This window comes from Sceloporus occidentalis, unplaced genomic scaffold, assembly GCF_023333645.1.
Source record: "Sceloporus occidentalis isolate IW3139 unplaced genomic scaffold, rSceOcc1.0.p SCAF_20, whole genome shotgun sequence".
Lineage (NCBI taxonomy): Eukaryota > Metazoa > Chordata > Lepidosauria > Squamata > Phrynosomatidae > Sceloporus > Sceloporus occidentalis.
Genome location: NW_028317000.1, coordinates 11452479 through 11476545, shown reverse-complemented (window position 1 = coordinate 11476545; position 24067 = coordinate 11452479). Strand labels below are relative to the sequence as shown.

Sequence of the window (24067 nt, the reverse complement as noted above, 5' to 3'; positions counted from 1 at the left end):
TCCCTCACGGCTTAAGTACTGGAGGAAGCAGCTTCAGGTTCTTCCGGGGGTTTCTGGCTGGGGCCAGCTCCTTCTTCCTGACTCTTGTTACTCTTCATGGAGTCACGTCTGCTGAAAACAGAGTAACGCCTCCAAATCACGGTGATTTTTGTGCTCCCGGATCGCAGTCTTGAATTCTCTGTGTCTAACGGGTCCTTCTCACTTATCCGCCTGCTCTTGGAGCTAGACTTTCTCCTTTTTTTCCCTATAGACAAGAACGATACAGTTATGGCACTAGAAAACAGCCAACAGACAGAGACAGATTTAACTTTTACATGTTCTATGCAGAGCTTGGCAAATCTAACAACTGGAATCTGACAACCAGCTTGGCCATTGAAAGAGGTTACTGGGAATTTCAGTCGAAGAATGTAGGATATTTGTTCCTCCACAAGCCAAAGGTTTTGTTGGACACATAGGCAAGCTATGGAAGACCTGCTGTGGCTGTATAATTCTGTCACCACTGCCTTAATGTTGATGGGTGGCTATGTCTACTCCTGATGTAGCTGCCTAAGGTCCAGAACACACTGCAGAAATAATCCAGCTGGAGACCGCTTTAACTGCCCTGGCTCAGTGCTGGGGAATCCTGGGAACTGGAGCACCAGAGCTCTGATAGAGAAGGCTGAATGCCTCAATAAACTACAGTTCCCAGGGTTCCTAGCACTGAGCCAGGACAGTTAAAGCGGTCTCAAACTGGATTATTTCTGCAGTGTGTTTTGGACCTAAGATGGCAACCCTGGTGAACTCAAGTGAAGACTCACACTACTGCCTCCATTCTTCCATTAAAGTGACAGTGATCCACTCAGATAGCAGCATTTGTGTGTCATGGGTTTTTTCCTTTAGTCTCTAAAATAGGGCTGATGCCCCCAAGTGTGTTGGAGAACCCTTCTACTGCCGGCGTTAAAAATGATTCAAGGGTCAACTGTCAAATCCTGGGATGGTTTCTGCTGCTGCTGTTTACTGCCTGAAAGGAAGCAGAAAGGCAACCAAAGATGTTGCTGGTTTGGGACAGAATTATAAAGTTGGAAGGTGCTCCAGGGGCTACTAAGTCCAGCCCTCCATTCAATGCAGAAACTCCAGATTTTGTGTCCGTCTGTTGTGTGCCTTGAAGTCGTTTTCAATTTATGGCAAGCCTAAGATGGACCTATCATAGAGTTTTCTTTGCAGAATTTGTTCAGAGGTGGTTTGCCCTTGCCTTCCCCTGAGGCTGAGAGCATGTCACTTGACCGAGGTCATCCAGTGGGTGTCCATGGCTCAGCTGGGAATCAAAGCCTGCTCTAGAGTTGTAGTCCAATTCTCAAACCACTACATCACACTGGATCTCCCAGATAGTGTAGGAGAGGGCAATGTGTGACCCATGGGATGAATGTACCATTTGGAACCTGCCAGAATCATAGAATCCTAGAGTTGGAAGAGACCCCAAGAGCCATCCAGTCCAACCTCATTCTGCCATGCAGAAACTCACAATCAAAGCTGAGCATTGGCCAAAATGGTGGTTGAAAGTGACACCACATGGTTTGGGGGATGGTAAAATGCACAGGTACAGCCTGCCAGACACCCCTACCCCCCTGTGCAGTTGTCCACCTCTAAGGTAGAGCATCCCTTGCAGGTAGCTGTCCAGCTTCTTTAATCACAGAATTAGAAGAGACCTCAAGGGCCATTCATTCCAACTCCCATTCTGCCATGCAAGGACTCACAATCAAAGCACACCCAACAGATGGATGTCCAGCCTTTGTGTAAAGATCACCAAAGAAGGAGACTCCGCCAGACTCTGAGGGAGTGTCTTCCACTGTCAAATAGCTCTTACTGTCAGGAAGTTCCTCCTAATGTTCAGCTGGAATTTCTTTTCCCGTAATTTGAATCCACTGTTCCGTGTCATATTCTCTGGAGCAGCAGAAAAGAAGCTTGCTCCATCCTCAATATGACACCCTTTCAAATACTTAAATATGGTTATCATGTCACCTCTTAACCTTCTCTTCTCCAGGCTAAAGGTACTCATCTCCCTAAGCTACTCCTCATAGAGAGATTTTGCAGCACCTTCGAGACTAAATGAAAGAAGTTGGCAGCATGAGCTTTCGTAGACTTAACTCTACTTCCTGAGATACATGCTGAGCCTAATGTGGCTATATCTTTGAATTCTACTCCTCATAGGGCATGGTTTCCAAAGTCTGTAAGAGTGGGACTTACCAGCCATATTGGGAGAGAGGATCTAACATATAATGTTCATAGAGCTTTAATGTTGGTCAATGAGAGTTGTGGTTAAGTCTCTGAGAGGCCCGGATTCATCCCCTCTCAGCCACAGAGGTCTTTGGTAAGTCCCATTCTCTTAAACTAGAGAAAGACAATGGCAAACCTGCTCTGAAGAAATCTGGCGAAGAAAACCGTATGACAGGATCATCATAAAATGGACTCTATTTGAAGGTATGTAAAAACATCAGTGAGATTCAGGGTGCAGTTTGTAAGCCATCACAGACCTGGAAGCCACTCCTGAGTGGAACCTGTCACCAACTGGTCTGCTCAGGTCTTGGACACTCAGGACTATGCTTTGTTTGACTGAGAGTCTATCCAGCTGTAGAAACAGCATGGCATAGTGTTTTGAAGGCTGGACTACAGCTCACGAGACCAAGGTCTGAGTCCCAACTCAGCTATGAAACTCACTGGACCACATGCACTCAGAAGGAATGGCAATCCTGCTCTGAACAAATCTTTCCAGGAAAACCCAGTAATAGATGATTCACCTGAGAGTCACCATAATTTGGAAACAACTTGAGGGCACATAGCAACCACAAATCCACCTGGAATGGGGTCTTTCTCTTTTCCCCCTTGCCAAACATCTGTCTTTTCGTGATAACATCCGAAGACATCTGTCATGTCTTCTCGTGATAACATCCGAAGCATGACAGTATTAGTTTAGTCACCTTGGCTTGACAACAGTGCATGTAAAAGGCATCTTAGTGGACCACAATGTGGTGAGGCATTGACAAAAGCTTAATGTGATTCTAGGCTGCATCAACAGGAGTATAGTGTCTAGATCAGTGGTCCCAAACTGTGCCCTTGAAGAGATTTTGGACTTCAGCTCCCAGAAGCCTCAGTCTTGTTGGCCAATAGTCTGGGATTCTGGGAGGTAAAAGTCCCTTAAAGAGCAGAGTTTGGGGACCACTGGTCTGGATGGAGGGAAGCAATAGTGCCACTCTATTCTGCTTTGGCCTCCCCTGGAATCCTGTGTCCAGTTCTGGGCCCCACAATTCCAAAAGGATGTGGACAAGCTGGAGTCTGTCCTGAGGCCAGAACAGAGTGATACTGTACTATTATTCCTCCCAGTCGGGACACTATCAATAGAGGGATAGTGTCTAGATCGAAGGAAGCAATAGTGCCACTCTATTCTGCTTTGGTCTCACCTGGAATCCTGGGTCCAGTTCTGGGCCCCACAATTCCAAAAGGATGTGGACAAGCTGGAGTCTGTCCTGAGGCCAGAACAGAGTGATACTGTACTATTATTCCTCCCAGTCGGGACACTATCAATAGAGGGATAGTGTCTAGATCGAAGGAAGCAATAGTGCCACTCTATTCTGCTTTGGTCTCACCTGGAATCCTGGGTCCAGTTCTTGGCTCCATAGTTCAGAAAGGATGCTGAGAAGCTGGAGCGTGTCTAAAGGAGGTCAACCAAAATGGTGAAAGACCTGGAAACCACCGAGCCCTATGAGAAATGGCTTAAGGAGTGGGGTATATGTAGCCTGGAGAAGAGGAGGTTAAGAGGTAACACGATAGCTCTGTTTAAATATTTAAAGGGATGTCATATTGGGGATGGAGCATGTTTTTAGCTGCTCCGGAGACTAGGACCCAGAACAATGGATGCAAGCTCCAGGAGAAGAGATTCCACCTCAACATTAGGAAGACGTTCCTGACAGAAAGAGCTGTTTGACAGTGGAAGACACTCCCTTGGAAGGTGATAAGGTCTCCTTCTTTGGAGGTCTTTAAACAGAGTCTGGATGGCCATCTATTGGGGGGTGCTTTGACTGTGAGTTCCTGCATGGCAGAATGGGGCTGGATTGGATGGTCCTTGGGGTCTCTTCCAACTCTATGGTTCTGTGAGGGAGACCAAAATGGTGGAAGGTTTGGAAACCATGAAGCCCTATGAGGAGAGGCTTAGGGAGCTGGGTATGTTTAGCCTGGAGAAGAGAAGGTTAGCAGAGTGACCAGGCGTCCTCCTTTTCCAGGACCTGATCTACATTTTAACCTATTATGGAAACCCTGGAGGAATTCCAAAATATCACCCTGACTAAACAGCATGAATTTATATTTGTACGAGGGTTTCCCACTTTTATTTGTCCCTGTCCTACAATGTGTGGTACCTTGTCCTCCTTTGCAGTGAGGACATCTGGTCGCCTTGCATGACAGCCCTGTTTAAATATCTGAAGGGTGTCCTCTGGAGGATGGAGCAAAGCTGCTGGTTTAGGGCCAAAAGCAAAGCAAAGATGTGTGTGTCACAATCTGAAAGGTAGGATATAAACCCCTTAGGTCCAAAACACACTGCAGAAATAATCCAGTTTGGGACAGCTTTAACTGCCCTGGCTCAATGCTGGGGGGTTCTGGGAACTGTAGCTTTGTTGTGAAACACTGAGCCAGTGCATAAATAACCCAGTTTAAGACCCTTTTAACTCAATGCTGGGGGATTGTGGGATTTGTAGTGTCCTGAGACATTTAGCCTTCCCTGTACCCAGGATTCCTTAACATTGGAACAGGGCATTTAAAGCTGTCAACCTGGATTTATCCTGGCTCAAGGCTATGGAAGGCTCTGCTCCGCTCTGGGCCCACAACATACTCCAACTCCCAGAATTCCATAGCCTTGAGCCAGACAACGAGTTAAAGCGATGTTAAACCGGGTTACGTCTCCAGTGTGGCTGCAGCCACTCTCCAAGGGAAGAGAGAGCCCCGAGGGGGCTGGTGATGGCGCTGCCGACCTTTTTCGGGGGCCGGGGGAGGCGGGGGAGCCGGGGCCGGCTTGGCTTCCTCCTCGTCCAGGTCGGTGGAGAGCGCTTCGCTGGATTCGATGCAGCCCATCGCCCTCCGCCGCCTCCGCGGCGCCTGGAGGGGGGCCCCCTGGTGGCCGCCCATGGCACCCTCCGCCCCGCAGCCTCCCGCCTCGGAGGAGCCCTTGTGAGGTCACCAGCCAGGCCTCCTCCTCCTCCTCCTGGCCTCCAAGCGCCGCCCGCCCAGGCAGGCCCTTAGGAGACCCGACAAAAGTTAGCTCCCTCAGGACTCCCGAGCACAGCGGACTACAGCTCCCAGAATTCCATAGCACGCCGCCATGGACTATATTTCGCCTCAGGAGTCTCAAAGGCAATACAATTACCATTCCCAGAATTCCATAGTACGTTGCAATGGCAGTTATCAAACTGGATTATATTTAGCCTCAGGAGTCTCAAATGCAATAAACTACCATTCTCAAAACACCTCAAACTACCATAGTATGGAGACATGGCAGCTAAAGTGATGCCAAACCAATTATTTTACCTCAGGAGTCTCAAATACAACAAACTACCATTCCCCAAATTCCAAAACACAGAGCCATTGGAGTTAAAAGTGGTGCCAAACCGGATTATTTCACCTCAGGAGTCTCAAATATAATAAACTACCATTCCCAGAATTCCAAAACCCAGAGCCATGGGAGTTAAAGTGGTGCCAAACTACATTATTTCACCTCAGGAGTCCCAAACACAACAAATTACCATTGCTAGAATTCCACAGAATGGAGACATGGCAGTTAAAGTGGTGCCAAACCAGATTATTTCACCTCGAGTCCTAAACACAACAAACTACCATTCCTACGATTCCATATTACAGAGCCATGGGAGTTAAAAGTGGTGTCAAACTGGATTATTTCCCCTGAGGAGCCCCAAACACAACAAACTACCATGCGCACAATTCCATAGTATGGAGCCATGGCATTTAAAGTGGCGTCAAACCAGATTGCTTCTGCTGTGCAGAGGCAGCCTATGGTCCACAATATACTGCAGAAGTAATCCAGTGTGAGACCACTTTAGTTGATAATCTTGGGAATTGCAGTTTGTGGTGGCACCAGAGCTCTGGCAGGAGAGGCTAAACATCTTACAAAACTGCAGTTCCCACATTTCCATAGCATGGAGCCATGACAGTTAAAGCGGCCTCAAACTGGATTATTTCTGCAGTGTGTTTTGGACCCAAGCCTGAAGACATTAAGGGTCCTTTATGATAGCTGGGGGACTGTTTGACCCAGCAACCTTTGACTCCAGGACTGAGAGATGTACATTTACAGTGCCATAAAAATAAACAATAACAACAATAATAATGGACAACATCCAAATCTTGTTCACTATAGTATTCCAATGGGTTACATACACAGCCATCTGCCTTGAACTGATACACTACTTCTGGTTCCATATTACCTTTGTAAAAAGAATTATTAAGTTATTAAAAATGACATAGTAGCATAATGTAACTATTATTATTTTTTATCAAAACAAACAGGAAACTCACCAGGCATTGCACATTATTTCCCCCAAAAGTAAGATTGTCCATGTTTATCTGAAATCCTTGGTTTGTAGTCTCACAGCATGAGAAAATAACAATAAATTTACCGTTCAAAAGGAAACCATGTCTTCCTCTTTTCCTATTGCCTTCTACCTTCCCAAGCATTATTATCTTTCTAGGGAGTCATGTATTTTGATATATTCAAAGTTAACAATTTAGACTTCTTTATATTACATATTTGATACTCGAGTCCATTTGTCCCCATTTATGTAATCTGCAAATATTGTTTGCCAGTTTGTAAGATCATTGTATTTTAATTTTTACAGAAAGTACCAGAAATTAAAAAAAAAATGTAGGCAGAACAGGCATTTTAGTTTTGCAAGTCCATCCCAGCCAGGAAACTTTATTCTTTTTCATTTGGCATTTTTGGTTTTGTTTTAAATCCCTGAATAAAGGTTTGAAAATGAAAGAAAATGTCTTTTCCAGTTGGCTTGGTTCAATATTATCAACACTTGACTAGTAAGAGCTCTTTAGTATCTCAGACAGAAGGTTTCTCCTACTTCTTCCTCAAGATACTAGGGACTGAGCCTGGGACCTTTTATAAGCATGTTGCGTGCCACCAAATTTATCTCCCAAAAAGTGATAAAGAAAATGAACTTAAATATATAACAGAATCCTTAAAAGCATAGTACACAACTTTGATAATGTTAGTATCTGCAGTAGGCAATATTTTAATTTTTAAATGTTTTATATGCTCTTCCAAATCTGTTTTTTTCCTGTGTCAAATACCCCACTGCCATAATTCTTTTTGTGGTGTATTAACAGGAAAGATTTTATTATCTCTTTGAAACAGTGAAAATGACATTGGCATTTCCATTTGGTCATTCTATGTAATTGTACTAAACACTCTGACAGTACGTTATTGGCTTTGGTGCTTTGTTTTAATATTTTAAAAAAAACCCAGAAAGATTGTTGTATGTTTTTTATGATAACAGAATTGGAAGGATACAGAATTAAAGTGAATTTATAATAAAGACAAAGGAAGGCTTGGTAGTCTGATTCTTCACAGCACAGAGAAAGTTTAGTGAGATCTCAGAGAGAAAGTCATCAGCTTTTCCGCACGGTGGCAAAATGGGATATTAGTGACCAATTTCCCCATATGCAGCAACCTCTCAAATCAGTCTGTATCTTTACTGTACTTTGAGCATTATTTCTGGGGTGGCATATTTTCTAAAAGAAATATTTTAAAAATTAAATAGAAAAACTGCACAGCAGTCAAAGTGAGAAGAGAATGAAGAATTTCACCCTCTCCTTCCCTCAACTTTTTGTACAAAGCTTCAATGATGGAGGAGGAGGACCATGTGGGGCCTAAGAGCCAAACTCAAGTCTTTGTGGATGAAAGCCCTCCCACACAACAAGGCTGTCCTGCAGGCAGCTGGGCATCCTTCCTTGCTTCTTCTTCTGTAGGAAGAATCCAGGTTAAAGTTCCAGTAACTTTGCATCTGCCTCCTCCAAAATAAAAAGGCAGAAGTCATCCATCCACCTTTCTTGCTCCTGATATCAAGAGTCAACCTTTTTAATTTTCTTCTGCTTCTTTGGGGCCTTGGACTTTTGATGCTGACCGCACTCCATATCAGAAGATGGCTGTGGTTCTGCTTTCCGCTTGGCGACCACCACCTCCATGGAGTTCCAAATTTCATCGACTTCATCTTCCTCCTCTTTCACATCACTTTCTAGGTCAGCAGAAGAGTCAAGGGCTTCATCCTGAGGGAAGGGGAGAAGCACAGTTTGCTATTAGGTTCAATAATAGTCTAACCAGGGAAGGGATGCAAGGATGAGGCATTCCATGCAAGTTCAACCCTTGCTATCTCAAGCCACTAAGAGAACAGGAAAGAAACCTGTCTGAGACCCAGGAGAACATCATCTCTGTTACTTGCAACTCACCTCCCATTTCTCTCGGCTATTGAGCAGCAGGCAGTTCAATCGGGATTTCAGATAAACCTATAAACAATATACACATTTTTCCATTAATGGATTGGAGGCATGAACTGCACAGACAGCACTACTGAATATATCAGCTAGTAATAAATAAAAGAGGAAACTTTGCTTTAAGTACCGATGGTCCAAAATACACTGCAGAAATAATCTAGTTTGAGACCGCTTTAACTGCCATGACTCAATGCTATGGATCCCTGAGATTTGTAGTTTGTTGTTACACCTGAGCTCTTTGACAGAAAAGGATAAATGTCTCACAAAACTACTGATCCCAGAATTCCCTAGCATTGAGCCAGGGCAGTTAAAGCATCCTCAAACGGGATTATTTCTGCAGTGGACCCAAATTTTCTAGTTCTCATGAAGAAGAAAAAAAGACTCAAAGAATTGCATTAAATTACTGTAGAAGATACAGAAAGCTGGCCGAGGAGAACTCTGGAAGAATTTCCCCAGGGGAAAATAATCACAAAGCTGGAATTGTCCTTTTTCTTTTATCATAATGCCTAGTGTAACATCAGGTTCCTTGTAAACTGAGTTTCTATAAGCCTAAATTAACATTACTGGTTACGTCAAGTGAAGGACAAAGATGGAAAAGAAAAAGAGAAGGCCAGGATGGCACTGGAATACTCTGATTTTGTTACACCTTATAATACCCTGGAAGGATATATGGCTGGCTAACAGGTACCCTGGCCAAGAACCTCCTATAAGGAAATGTGAATACAATGCAAGCAACATTTTGTTGCAGGTCTCATTTGTACTTGTATTTGGGCTGTAGCTCACCTTATGCTCCAAGCGCTTGTGGTGGAGGTTGTGCACACGAAGGAAGCGGTCCAACCCACATGAAGCTACCAGAGGGAGCACAGGGTGACACTGGATGGCACGGACGCTCCCAGCAAAACCCTTCAGGCACTTCAGCAACCGCCCTGTCATTGGAAGACATGACTGCCAGGTTATGAGGGCGATGTGTATTCGGTCATTGTGCTACTTATGTACAGAACCCCCATCTCTTAAATTAATAGCTCTCACGGTTGCAAAGGCAAAACTGAAGCTATGTTAATACTATATCCTGTACTTACATGGAATTACTATGGGACTTGTGTACACTGCAAACAAGTGGGATTCTCATCCTGCAAAGTGACCCATATGCAGAATGCAACATTCTAGAAAAGAAAGGATCCCAAGCTGGAGGAATCGCTCTCTGTTTACCAACAAGACATATAAACGAATGGATGGTTTCCATGAGATTCACATGGATTTTAGAAGACCGTTTTCTCCACATTGAAAGAGACACTCCTTTGTCCTAGTTGTGTCTGACTGTGAATGATTTCAGGAAAGTTCAGAGATGAAATCTTCTGGTGCTAAAGAAATGGATGAAGGCTTTAATCTCCTTCCTATTCTTTCCCATGGCAAGAATCTTTGACTATGTAGCCAAATTGCTGGTACTGAATTGTCAGGAACATGGTCCTTCCACACTTGAATTTTATGTACAGTATAAAATATAAATGAAAGACTTTTTCAGTTCTGAGAACAACCATGTACTGTCATCTACTCTGCTTGCTGAATAAAGTTTTGATGAATCTACTGAAGTCTTGTGTTCATGGAGTGGAGTTAGCCTGTGGATTACATTAAGTTGTACACAGAAAGTTCACAGAATGCAAATAAACTGAGGAGGAAGATCAAATTCAAAAGGACTGAGAAACATCAATAACATGAAAGCCAGTATTGCATAGTGAGATTGGTGTAATGTAGTGGAATTACTGGATTGGGAATTCAGGTAGCCACACAACACAGTGAGTGACTCTCACAGTCACTGCCATTCTAGCCTACCTCACATGGCTATTATGAAAATAAAGCAGGGAGGGGAACCTTGAATTCATTGTACATTAATATGACAAACAAATAAATGAATATTCACATCCTGCAGTACTGAAGGCATACCAAGCACACCAGTTCTGCCAAGCTGAATGCTGCTCAAAGCTCTTTCCACTAAAAACCACAATGTTTAGTAAAGGTTCTTCAGCCCTCCCTTCTGCCTTTCACCTTAACCCACCGATAAAGTTCTACAACTCTTTTCGATTTCCCCTTTGATTATGTTGTTTTCCTTACCCTGCCGAAGATCTATGACTGCCACATCCCCTCGTGAACTTCCAACTACAACAGAACTGCAAAGAAAAATGGAGGGGGAGGGGAAAGAATAAATAGAATTTGTCATTTAATTTTGCACTGGTACACAGAGCACTTTGCTCTGAGCACACAAAAACAGGGATGTTCTATTTTACAACAGAATGCAGGCCTTATTTTTAGGGAATATATAGCCATATTCCCCAAAAGGGATGGTTTGCGGATGGAAAAAGAGACTCACTTTGCATCAGGAGTCAATGAGAGAGCAGTGAGTGGGTACTCGCCAAAGGTAGCCTCCAACACAGGCCGGCGCTGTGGGCAGCTGGGGTCATAGAGCCGGACCTAAACACAAAAGACCAGAAAAGTCAAGAGCTGACCAGAGGACCGTGTTAGGGATCTGAAAGCTGTAAATTTTGACAGTGCTTTAACTGCCATGGCCCAGTATCATGGAATTCTGACACGATATTCTTATTCTTTATTTTCTTATATCCCGCCTTTCTTCCAATATAGAGACTCAAGGAATATGTAGTTCTGTTAGGCTATTTAGCCTATTCTGTCAGATAGCTCTGGTGCCACAACTACCTACAAACCCCGGAATTCCATAGCACTGAACCATGGCAATTAAAGTGGTATCAAACTGTACTATTTCTGCAGTGCAGATTAGGCCTCACACTACTACTCAGTAATATAAGAAACAGTGACATTATAAAACATCAGCAGTAAATGCAGCACTACACCCTAAAGCCAGATAAAACATAGGAGAAATTGAGTATATACTGTCTCCGAAATACCTTCTGAAGTAAGACAATTTTAATTCACTTGCTTGAAGACAATTAGGAAAGGAGCCTAATGAGCTTCTCTTGGAAGTCCCATATACCTTTCTGCAAACTCTCAATGGACTCTGATACGGGTTTGTTTCAGCTATGGCTGTTTTCTGGTCACTCTTTCATAAATCCCTGCATTAAGTGATAGTCATCCCATGGACTTTTTCTCCAATCTCAACTGCAAATCTCTCTAAAGGAGCACTTGAGCTTCTGTATTGCTTTTCTGACTAATGTCCTCCTTATCCAGTCACTGAGACAACTTTCTTATGCCAGTGCTATGACTGGAGCATATTCTTTCAATTGTGTAATAAAAACTTTACTATCACTACAAGCATTGTTTGAGGGTTGTTTGTTGTTGCTGTTGTTGTTATCCCAACCTTAATTTTGATTTTGCACAATTCTATCCTGGACTTTGATACCAACTTGATTGCCACGATGCTATCAATTCAGGTGTACTCTCTAACAAACTCTGGGGCTTTCCAGCAAAAGTACATTTAATCTGAAAACAGGTAGTACTGGATTTGCACACAGATGGACAATATCAATGTATCTATGCAGCTTCTGGATACAATGGGTTGCACCAGAGCTTATTTAGGTGTGTCACAGCAAAATGAGTTAATACTTATGCAACCTACAAGTGCCAGATTTTTATTGATTACTCAACTTTTGTGTAAGATATTTTGCACCTTCACAGTATTAACTATCTTGTGTACATCAAACAGTAACAGTGCATATTAAATGCACATCAATACAACAAAATGTGGAAATGTTGAGGGAGGGATACTTTTGCAAGGCACCATAAATGGCTTCAAGAAGGACCTAAGCATTATCTAATGGTTGTAAATGTTCTCCAGCTTCTACCTGGTGGTGACCTGTGCAGGTAACAATTTTCTCTGATCTAGGTAGGAACTGCATGTCCTGTTCCCAGACAGGTACTCTCAGATCAAGCCAATCATTTCGTACCTGTGACAGAAGAGAACAAGAAGTATCAATGCAGAGCAAGTGCTCTTCTGACAGTAAACACAAAGCCTCTACATCCCTCTACAGATGCAGGACACAATACATGCTATGACTGAACACAGTCCACTCACGTTTTTTGCTTTGAAAATGGGCTCCTGTGGCTGGCATAGGTCCCACACCTTCAGGCAGTTCTCTTTCCCACCTGTCGCCACGCGATGAGGATGTTCAGGATTCTGGCGCATGCGACAGACACCAGAGCCTATCTGAATCTCAACCTGCCATGCAAGAGATATTTGGAATGGCAGAGGTATATAAATGCATGCATACTCTGATGGACAGAATATTCAACATACAGACTTTTTAGGCTTCTGTTCTAATAATCAGTTAGGCAATTACGGTAGAACTCACACTCTATATAAAAGCCTCCCTAACAATGACTATATAGAAGAAAAACCTGTTTGCGTACAGGTGAAAGGAAAAAATGGGAGTGCCAGCCTAAACTCCTGTGAAAGTAGGTTCCAGAGAGCATTAAGTGAGCCTGAGATGGTGGCAGAACTGAGAAAGCCTTCCCTTGTGGATGTTAGAATTCTTGCAGATTCATATAGGAAGGTACAGTCTTTCAGATAGTCTAGACCTAAGCCATATAGGGCATGACCAGCATTTTGAATTGTACCAGAAGTGAAATGGTAGCCAGTGAAGCTGTTTCAACAAGAGTCCTTATATGCTCCCTATAATTGGCCCTGGTCAGCATTCTGGCTGCTGCTGCATTTTGAACCTTTTGAAGTTCCTAAACAGTCTCCAAATGCAGCTCTAAGCCTTGAGCAAGGTTTGGATATCTACAATACAGTAAGCTTTTCAAAGCTTTCCAGTATCAAAATTTCATTTTCATTACACGATAAACAGTTTCTGCCAAGCTAGTCAATTTTACCATCAACCAATTCGCTCTGAGATTAAACGGAGTAATTGTTTGTGAAGTTGAAGGTTTTCATGGCCGGCATCCATAGTTTTTTTGGGTTTTTTCGGGCTACGTGGCCATGTTCAGAGAAAGAAGATGCCAGCCAAAGATGCTGGCGAAGCATCAGGAATAAACTCTTCTAGAACATGGCCACATAGCCCAAAAAACTACAAGAAACTGTTTCATTCCATTCTTGCCCAAACTGCTTGATCAGATTGTCTACTTCATTCCAAGAGTCTGAATTGCCTCTTGGTGTTTCTTCTCCTCTTTGCTCAGTGGACAGGTCATGTTTTAGCGCCAGAGATTTCATTCCAAAATATGTCTTCAATTGAGATCTTTTAACACCTGATGGTCTTTGATACATTTTGAAGGCTTTATCTTACAGTACCTGTTGTACCAATTATTGTAAAGAAATTTAACATTATTATTACGCAAGAAAAATCATTTTCCTTGGTGCCACCACAGCATTCCCCCAACCCAGAAAAATATATTGTCACCATTGCCTTCAATACGCTCTTTAACAATCCCTATGCACCCATCCACACATAGATGTTGCCCTTAGTAGGCTTGCCAAAGGGCTATTCAAACACTGCTGCTATTCCTTTCTCTTGCCACCCATGTTTCCTTTTTTGACTCTTCTTATATTTCTGTCACTGACTGCACACAGAAGAAGAAACTCACATTTTCTGAGGAGACATCTCGCCAGACTTTTAGCAATCCAGACTCTACACAGGTGACAAAGGAGCTGCAGTTGAATCATGGACAGTGGAAAGAAGAAGGGTGGAAGGACATTAGTCAAGTCATAAACATCAAGGATATTCAGATAAAATGACAGGAATAAGGGGATGGTTAAGGGCCTCCACATTCTTGGGAGAGCTGCCCTTTTCATGCTTAAGGAAGCCTAAAGGGATTAGTCCTTACCTGTCAAGCACACACAAGCCACAAAATGGTCCTTCGCCCCCTTGACAGTTTTGTGTCTCGATAAACCTGCCCTTCTCAATACTGAACAGTCTAACCGATCCATCAAGGCATCCCACTAATATCTGTGAAGAGACAAACAAAAGAAAAGGAAGAAGCAAAGATCGGGAATTACAAAGGATTGCTGACATTACTCTGGTTATCCTATTTTAGGGAGGGGATATAATAATGGTAAAGCGCACACATAGCTTAACAGATTCAAATTATGGTGTCTCTTGGTAAAACTACCTCAGGTATGGAAGCTAGAAAAGACAATACTGGGGCAGATAGTCTAAAAAACTTCCAAAAACTAAAATGCCCATTCATCATCATTGTACTGTACTGTTAAACTCCATGATGTAACACAGGCATTTAGAAGCAGGTTTACCCCTTAGAAAGGGGCACAGTTCAGTAGCGGAGCATATGAGTGGCAAGCAAAAGGTGTTCAATCCCTAGGATTTCCAGGAAGGGATAGGAAAAATTCCTATCTGAAATCTTACAGACTTACTGCCAGTCATTACAGACTCAACCTTCTAATTTATTTTGGTGCTATATTTATGATCTGTGTGCTTAGGACAGAAATCTTACTCCCCCTACACCTTCCATGGTCATGCGTTTTGCCATTTCAATCTCTCTTTTTCCAGCAACCTCTCTTCCCAAACTTTGTTCCATTCAGAGGGGGGGTGAACGCCTCACCTCAGATTCATACGGATCCCCCCAACACATAGCAGTGACAGCTTCATGGCGACTGACGGATGCATCTCCCAACTTATAGTTTGTGGCCTTCTTCTTCTGTAGGTTGACTCCTAAAACAAGAAAGAGTAAAGAAAGTAAACTAATCTGCAAGGGAATGGGGGCAAAAGAGAGAAACGGCATTACTTATTAATTTATTTGTTAAAATATTTATATATCATCCAATGTCTACAGCTCACAGGCATCTTACAATCAAACGAAACATAATATGTTTAAAACGATGTAAGCAATAAGAGGCTAAAACATGTTAAGCAATTTAGCAAGCTACAAGAAGACAGATTAAAGCTAATTAAAATACTAAAAAAAAAAATTCCTACTGTTGGGGTGGAATCTATTTGCCTACAGATTGAACCCATTGCTCTGGGTCCTATTGTCTGGAGCTGCAGAAAAAATGCTTTCTCCCTCCTCAATATGACACCCCTTCAAATATTTAAACAGGGCTATCACCTTATCACCTCTTAACCTTCTCTTCTCCACACTAAACATACCCAGCTACTTAAGTCTCTCCTCATAGTACTTCATGGTTTCCACTTACCTATCATTCCTTTGTTAAGCCCCTAAGTTTTAGCCTTGACTTATCCACAGGTCCTATCAAAATCCATAATTTTGGCCCCAAAACCTTGCCTTGACTTATATGATGTCAACTTATACTCAAGTATTTATGGTAGGCACTAATTATATAGTTCATGGTCTTCCCTCCTCTTTGATACTGACAGTGTCCAATAAGAGTAAGTGTCCAATAAGTAAGAGATGTACCCTCCCTCCAGGCCATCATCCTCAAAGGGAGAGGCAGACTGGCCAGCCCCATCAGGTCTGGCCTAAATTAAGGAGAGCCTTCCTTCCAGTCCATCTGCCATGGTCCAGGCCTCCGAGGGAGAGAGGAACTGCTGGATTTCCCCCCTTCCCCACCACCATTCCCTTCTCCTTTGTGCCATGTCTTTTTTAGATTGTAAGCCTGAGGGCAGGGAAATATCTAATTTACCTATCTGTAAGCTGGGGTATAAATACAGTAAATAAATAAATATTCCCACTTCCCACTTTTGTGCACAATCCTGAGAACTAAGGTCCAAAACAACTGCAGAAATAATCCGGTTTGAGACCCTTGAACTGCCCAGGCTCAATGCTAGGGAATCCTAGGAAGTGGAGTTTGAGGAGACATTGAGCCTGTCAGAGAGAACTCTGGTGCCACAATAAACTACAATCCCCAGGATTTCCTAGCACTGACTCAGGGTGGTTAAAGTGGTTTCACGCCAGATTGTCCCTGCAGTGTGTTCTCTTCCTAAATCGACAGAATTACGTTATTAGCTGAGTGTTTATGAAGGTAGTGCTGAATGGATTTTGTCAGTAGTCTCTTCCAGGGCTGGAGAGCATGAGTAAGGGAATAACAAGTTTTTACAAGAGTAGGAGTAGGAATAAGGAGTAACAACATATATTTGTCACTTCTTACTCCTGTTATTATGTTGTACACCCAAAAAACTGGGCTGGGGAACAGGAGTAAGAGGTTTTTACAGGAGTAGGAGTAACATTAAGAAGACAATATCTTACTCCAGAGTATCCCAAGATGCCTGTTCTCCTGCCTCTTGTTGTCTTAATGATGAAAAATTATATTTCATTGTTGTTATGCTAGTGTGACTGTGATGTTGTTTGGGGAGGGAGGGAGGGAGGGAGGGAGGGAGGGGATTGTGGGATCATTTTACACTGTATGTATTCTATCATTGTTGTAAGCCGCCTCAAGCCCATGGGAGAGGCGGCATAGAAATAACATTTCATTATTATTATTATTGTTATTATTATTATTATTACCCCCAAACCACCACTGATCCCCAGCCCTGGTCCCTCGACGCAAAGTAGTCTGGGGGGAATTCCAAAAGCGCCTTCCATTTTGAGCACAACGAAGGTCCAAAAGACACGGCAGAAATAATCCAGTTTGAGATCACTTTAATATCCCTGGCTCAATGCTAGAGCACTCTGGGAACTGCAGTTTTGTGGGATATTGAACCTTCTCTGTCAGAGGACTCAGATGCCAGTTGAGACTACAGTTCCCAGGATTCCCTGGCACTGAGCCGGGGCAGTTAAAGCGGTCTCAAACTGGATGATTTCTGCCGTGTGTTTCGGACCTAAGAAGGACGAATTCATATCTATACGAGTGTCTTTGAGTTTTACATTTGGTCCTGTCCTCCCCTTTTTCCTTGAAGGGCCTATATTTAGCGGGGCCTTCTTGGGTCCCTCTGGTCCCGGCCCTCCCTACATTCAAACCTGTTGAGACTCCAAAGCCCCTCATCCCAGCAAAGAGCTTAGCCAGGCCCCATCGCTCCCTCCCTCCCTCCGCCATTACCTTTCAGGAGGCCCGTTTCGGCGCCCAGCCACACATGGCTGCCCAGCGCAGCAGCAGCAGCAGCAGCAGCAGGTGACGCCATCAATGCGCTTCAGCAGCAGCTCCACCCGGACGCTTTAGAGCGGGACACCGCAGCGCCGCCTCTGATTGGCCAGCCGGAGCGCGGGCGCGACTTCTGATTGGCCAGCCAGGCACAAGCGGTGTACCCCTCATATTCTTCCGCCAACCTTTTCGCCTCAGCCTTTCTAAATTCACTACACTAGACTCGTCCCTCCGCATTCGCTGGGATTAGGGACACACACAAGTGAATGTGCAGCAACAGCAAATTACAAAAACACTATGTTTTAACCTGAGAGGAGACCTCTCTAGGAATCTCTAGGTCCTCCAAGGCAACTCTGTGGCCAACCTGTCAGACATTGACCATAGAGTTGCACTGGAGGAGCTACACATTCCTACTTCAGTGCGACTTTTGGGTTCAGGTTGACCACAGAGTTGTGCTGGAGGAGCTACAAAGGCCTAGTAGAGCGTCCTTTCTAGCATCCTCTTCAGTGCGCCTTTTGGTTCAAGTTGACCATAGAGTTGCTCTGGAAGAGTTACAGATGCCTAGTGGAGTGTTCTCTCTAGGAAGCGCTAGGTCTTTCAGTGCAATTTTTAGTTAAGCTGACCAGAGTTGCACTGGAGGAGGACCTAGATATTCCTAGAGAGAACATATTAATCAAATCCGTGAATAACCAAATCTGCAAAAGTCAAAGCTGCATATACAGAGGGATGAGTGTATATTGAGGGGCAGCAGTTGGTGTGGAGGCCTCTCTTCTCTGAGGAGAAAAGGCACCATTTCACAGACTCTTGTGAGGCAACCGCATCCCTCAAGACCCACCGCCACTGTCTTTAGGCATTTTAAGGTCCAAAACACACTGCAGAAATAATCCACGTTGAGACCGCTTTAACTGCCTTGGATCAATGCTAGGGAGTTGTGGCAACAGACATTGATCCTTCTCTGTCAGAGAGTTCTCTGGTGCCACAACAAACTACACTTCCCAGCATTCCCTAGCACTGAGCCAGGGCAGTTGAAGCAGTCTCAAACTGGATGATTTCTGCAGTGTGTTTTGGACCATAGTCTACAGTATTATTGGTAGTTCAACAACATTTATTAATTAGCCCGTGGGCTATCTCAAAATACAACAGATACAACAAAATTTGTATAACCTCTGTAAAAGGACTCAATATAAACGGTTAAATAAAAAGAATATAAAAATGCAGAAGTAAAATGCTCCCATTTATTAATTTAAGGCAATAGCCCACATTTCCATCATAAAATACAATTCAGGTTAATGGAAGGCATCTCAGTCCTGATGTGCATATGTCTACATTTCACTGATGCCAGTATGACAAGCACCAGTAAAGGAAGGTACACAAACTAGAAGCTCCTTTCGGTGCTCATCTGCAGCACTGGTTTAGCTCCAGGCCAGTGTGCGTCACCAGTGCTTCACTTACTCCAACATAATATTTCAACACCTTGGCACTGAGGCCAGCATAATTAAAAGATCAATGCTGGCGACACTTCAAGGCACAGTATGAGAGACAGCATGAGGTGAAGGACAATATGGTGCTCCATGACTTTCAGGTAAAAAGGCTCCCAGCAGTTGCTAGGTAGCTCTCCTCAATTACAGGTGAGATGGCATTAGCTGGTTATAAATGGTACTTTGTTTCTAAAAAAACCCCCAAACCTCTTTTGCTTAGTGATTATGGTGTGTATATATGTTTATGTTGACTTTAAGAGACACCGCTTTTATTCACTGCAAATTTGTTGAAATCGCCAAGTAAAACCTAACATTGAAACAAAGTCTACCATAACTCTACCTCTGGTGTGGCAGCAGCTGAACTTGAGCATGAGCCCTGAGGTCAATCTGTGTGCCCTTTCCCCCCACCCTCTGTTCCCAAACCACTGGGTGCTGTCTTCTATTATACAGTGAACATGTTGATGTTCCTGTTGCTTAGTCATCAGGACGAGGCAGACTGCGCCACAAAGTGGCTAGGAAGGGTGGGCATTGCAGGCCCAGCCTCAAGGCTCCACAGACGTCTTCCTCCGGACAGACAGCCTTGACGCACATCTGGGCATCCCGGCCTCCTCCTGCACTACGGAAGGGCTCTGTCACATCGTAGCGGACTCCACAGGCTTCCTCACTGAGCAGCTTTGTGGCACGGCTCCTGTGGCGGGGCTGCAAATGCTGACGTAGTGAAGGAGGGGTGGTGAGGAGAAGCCTGTAAGGAGGCAGCTGACCACCATCTGGAGGCTGCTCTAGGTTGAGAAGAACAAAGGCTTTGGTGAGCCTCTCTCCCTTCTGGCAGCGGAGGCGCAACATCCAGCAAAATTCGTGCTCCTCACCTGCAAGGAAAACAGAAATCTATTAGGAACAGTTGGCATCTTTCTTGTAAAAATATCCACCAACATAGAATCATAGATTGGAAGAGCCCCCAAGGGCCATCCAGTCCAACCCTATTCTGCCATGCAGGAAATCACAATCAAAGCACCCCCAACAGATAGCCATCCAGCCTCTGTTTAAAGACCTCCAAGGAAAGAGATTCCACTACACTCCGAGGATTGTAAGCCTGAGGGCAGGGAACTGTCTAACTAAAAGATTGTATGTACAGCGCTGTGTAAATTTACAGCGCTTTATAAATAAAGGTTAATAATAATAATAATAATAATAATAATAATAATAATAATAATATTCCACTGTCAGGAAGTTCCTCCTAATGTTGAGGTGGAATCTCTTTTCCTGTAGCTTGACTCCATTGCTCCAAGTCTTAGTCTCTGCAGCAGCAGAAAAAAAGCTTGCTCCATCCTCAATATGACATCCCTTCAAATAATTAAATATATCATCCCTTAACCTTCTCTTCTCCTGGCTAAATATACCCACTCCCTAAGTTGCTCCTCATAGGGCATGGTTTCCAGACCTTTTACTATTTTGGTCACCCTCCTTTGGACATCTTCTTGAATTGTGGTGCCCAGAACTGGTGCAGTATTCCAAGTGAGATCTGACTAAAGCAGTATAAAGTGGTGCTATTATTTCCCTCAGTCTAGAATTATACTCCTATTGATGCAGCCTAGAACTACATTGGCTTTCTTAGCTGCCACATCACATTGTTGACTCAGGTTTACCTATACTTAGGACCTGAGCAGATGTGCCAGGATAGCACAGGTTGAATACAAGTCAGAAAACCAGGGGTGAAATTGATCCAGGATAAGGCTGTTTATCCCGGGATCAGACCAGATCTACTGGATCTGTGGATGGTCTGCCAAAGGCCCTATCCTGGCCCCGAGGGTTTGGCTGATGGGAGGCTAGGGGAACATAGGCCGTTGGGTCTGTGCGGACAGCCCCTAAGACTCCTTTTGCATGTATTACCATCAAGCCAAATGTTACCCATCCTGTATCTGTGCATTTCATTCATTTTACTACTCAAGTCTAGTATCCTACATTTCACCCTGTTTAAACTCATTTTGTTGGTTTTGACCCTGCTTTCTAATCTATTAAGGTCATTTTGAATTTGATCCTGTCCTCATTAAAACCACATTAAATGACCTGCCGTAGAGATATGAATCAGTATACCCTAGAGGTCATGAAGCGAGTCCAACAAAAAAACATGATCAAATTATGTCAAAGGCTGCAGAGAGATCAAGGAGAATGAGGACCGAATGGATGCCTTTTGACTTGGCCTGATGGAGATCAGTGCTGTTTCCATTGAGCAAAAAGAGCAAAATGCAGATTGAAAAGGCTCCGGTACTGAAATACTAGAAAGAAAGTCAAGGTAACTTACATAAACAGCTTGTTCCAAATCTTTATATATAGGCTGTATAGAGACTTAATGGAAATATCATCAATATAACTAAAAGAAATATATACTCCTGCCACAGAAGGAAAAAGGGAAGAAATTAAATATTGTGTGCAAGAAGAAAACACATACACACACAAAACCAGGAAATTTCAATAATCATAGGTGGTTAGATTGCCAAAAATAAGAAGCAGAGCAGAGTCAAACATTACAGGAGAATTTAGTCTAAGATCAATTAAACAAGAGAGTGACTTACAGAATTTTGTGAGGCCAACAGTTTATAGGTTTAGTTTGGAAAATGTTTTATTCATGCAACTGGACAGAAAACTGTATACACTGATGCCGCCAGATAGCTAACACAGAAATCAAATATTTGACAAGCAATACTGAAACCAGAATGTGGCACAGAGCATGAGCTGCTAATTTCAAAAGTTAGTATTAGTTTAAAGAAGTACATGAAATCAGTCACAGTGGCAAAATACAACCTGGAAAACATTCCTTTTAAATTTAAACTACGTATAAAATAGATTGGCACTACTAAGCCTAATTGAAAGGAATTGGAGAAGCTTTGGACTGAAAAGCCAGGGACATTGTCAAGGAAGAATGTGAAAAGGCACAATCTCTAGCCTTAAAAGACAGAAAAGCCTCTGTCTTGACAATTAAACTCTTCAACTCCAGGAAAGCTATTGCTGCCATCCTAACTACATCTGCCAGCATTTCTCACCCATTTTTCTTAATGGTAAGGGCAGGTTTGGAATAAAATAAAAGCCAAACAGGGTAACACAGAACAAAATAAAAAGATGGAAAGAACTGCACAAGAGAGAAGAGCCACCATGATATAGTAGTTTGAATGTTGGCCTAAGAGTCTGGAAAATATGGTTCAGTTCCTTGCTTGGCCATTGAAACCCACCGGGTGACACTGGACAAGTCACACACTCTCAGCCCCAGAAAATGCTGCAATAGGGTTGTCATATCTCAGAAACCACTTGAAGGCAGACAACAACAACAAATATAAGAGATGAAAGCATGACAGATTCTTTCTTTAACTGAAGAACTTTTTCATGATGGATCCATAGTTGTGTTAAGATGCTATCAAAGTCCTTCAGAAAATTAAATCACCAGAAACAGATGGCATACTAATAGAATGGTTTCAGCTGTTTGGTAAAAACTTCCTACAGCTTGCCTTAGTCATTAAAATAGAGACTGCATGTAGTCAAGAAATCAGAAGATAACTAAAACCACCTAAGTAATTGACAGCATGGGCAAGATTTGGACAGACAATGTAGTATGCAGTATGCTCCTCTTCTCACTCGCCCCACATCAGAGTTGGTCATGAGGGAAATTTAAAACTATTGCTAGATCTCTGAGTAATCTCATTACCAAATGTAGAATAACAACCACCACCATTGTTCCCTGCTCTGTTACACAGTTGGAGTAAGTTTGGCTTAAAAAAGGAATGGATCTTTGTGTATGAGCTTCCTCCAATTATGATACTCAAAACCAATTTGGGGCTCAGAACACTTTCAGCTAGGATCTTTTTGCAAGATGCCCTGGACTGGAGATCTTTGGGGCCAACATTTCAGTCATAGACAAAATATATTTCTCAAGCTCTTCCAAACTATGTAACATTTTCTTTAAGGAGCCCTGGCAAATGAGGGAGTGCTGGAATCTCCCAAGAATTAAGGCAGAGAAGATGGCATCCTGTGAAGGGGCCTGCGCCACCTGATGGGCTCCTTCCCTTCCCTGCATCTCTCCATCACCCCCTTCTTACCTTGACTGCCTTCATTGAGTTTCAGGGAGAGGGCACTCTTAGTACTGACCATCCTGAGCATCGCTTGGGCAGCACAGTGCAGCATGCAGCTGCTGAATCTGGGCGTCAGACGGCGCTCTTCTTCCGGTGCTGCTGTGCTCTCCTCTTGCAAGCAGGGTGCCCACGTGTGGGCAGCTGTTGCCTCCCTGTCAGGCGTATCACCTCCCATGTAGCTGGGTGCGGCTACGGCCAGAGCAAACACTAGGCCTAGCCAGCAGCCACCCATGGCATCCTTTGGCCACAGGCAACCGTGCGCAGCAGCTGCATGCAGGTCCAGGGGCAAAGTTTCTGCACCCAGAGGCAGGAGGAAGGCAGGCCAAGGGGCTGGGTCCAGAAGCTCCAGCAGGCCTGGACTTGCTTCCGTAGCCTGCGTGCCAATATCCTTTGCCCTGTAGCTGCTGGGTTGGTGCCCAGAGGACGGTTGCCAGGGGACGCTTTTAGAAGAGGTTTTGGAATGCCAGGCCCTGGGAGGGAGAAGAAAGGCTTCAGAAACCAGCAGGGTGTTTGTGTGGAAGGAAGCAAGGGGTGTGTAGGTTACGCAAGAGGTAGATTTTTGTGGATATTGCAAGGCCAGGCAAAACAACATGCAGGAGCCTCCCAGCTTATCACTTAGCTTAACCCCTTCCTGCTTTCAAGCCAAGTATTATTGGCATTTGATCTGCAAAATTATAAATACATTTACCAGTTCTAAACAATGGCCCCATACAGATAGGCCAAAATAAAGCTGCTTTAGGTCACTTTGGAGGTATGCTGTTTAAATGATGCGTGCGTACTAAGAGTCTGGAAGCTGCGTGAAAGCTGCGCTCCTGTCCTTAAGACTGGATTGTGGCATTGGCATGGCTTCTGGACTCTTAGTACGCATGCATCATTTAAACATCATACCTCCAAAGTGACCCGAAGCAGCTTTATTTTGGCCTGTCTGTATGGGGCCAATGACAGCCCCCTCCCCACAAAAAAGGGAGTGTTGTTATGAGTTTTTT

General features: G+C 43.7%; 3 protein-coding genes across 3 annotated transcripts; all 3 read right to left on the bottom strand.

Moving 5' to 3' along the window:
• Positions 1 to 11: 11 nt before the first annotated feature.
• Positions 12 to 5231, bottom strand: LOC149302004 (uncharacterized). The gene is made up of 2 exons (XM_089483719.1): positions 4998 to 5231; positions 12 to 244 (listed from the first exon to the last, which is right to left on the bottom strand). Exons 1-2 carry the CDS (start codon positions 5149 to 5151, stop codon positions 12 to 14), a joined length of 387 nt encoding a protein of 128 aa, XP_089339845.1. The 5' UTR covers positions 5152 to 5231.
• A 2284-nt stretch (positions 5232 to 7515) lies between these two features.
• On the bottom strand, positions 7516 to 17525 carry WDR74 (WD repeat domain 74). Its single transcript, XM_089483606.1, has 11 exons — positions 17444 to 17525; positions 15052 to 15161; positions 14320 to 14441; positions 14080 to 14143; positions 12575 to 12718; positions 12345 to 12446; positions 10901 to 11001; positions 10645 to 10700; positions 9319 to 9461; positions 8491 to 8547; positions 7516 to 8310 (listed from the first exon to the last, which is right to left on the bottom strand). Exons 1-11 carry the CDS (start codon positions 17523 to 17525, stop codon positions 8107 to 8109), a joined length of 1185 nt encoding a protein of 394 aa, XP_089339732.1. The 3' UTR covers positions 7516 to 8106.
• A 1188-nt stretch (positions 17526 to 18713) lies between these two features.
• On the bottom strand, positions 18714 to 23445 carry LOC149302002 (uncharacterized). The gene is made up of 2 exons (XM_089483333.1): positions 23049 to 23445; positions 18714 to 19829 (listed from the first exon to the last, which is right to left on the bottom strand). The coding sequence occupies exons 1-2, from the start codon at positions 23311 to 23313 to the stop codon at positions 19438 to 19440; spliced, it is 657 nt and encodes a 218-aa protein (XP_089339459.1). The 5' UTR covers positions 23314 to 23445; the 3' UTR covers positions 18714 to 19437.
• Between the last annotated feature and the right edge of the window lie 622 nt (positions 23446 to 24067).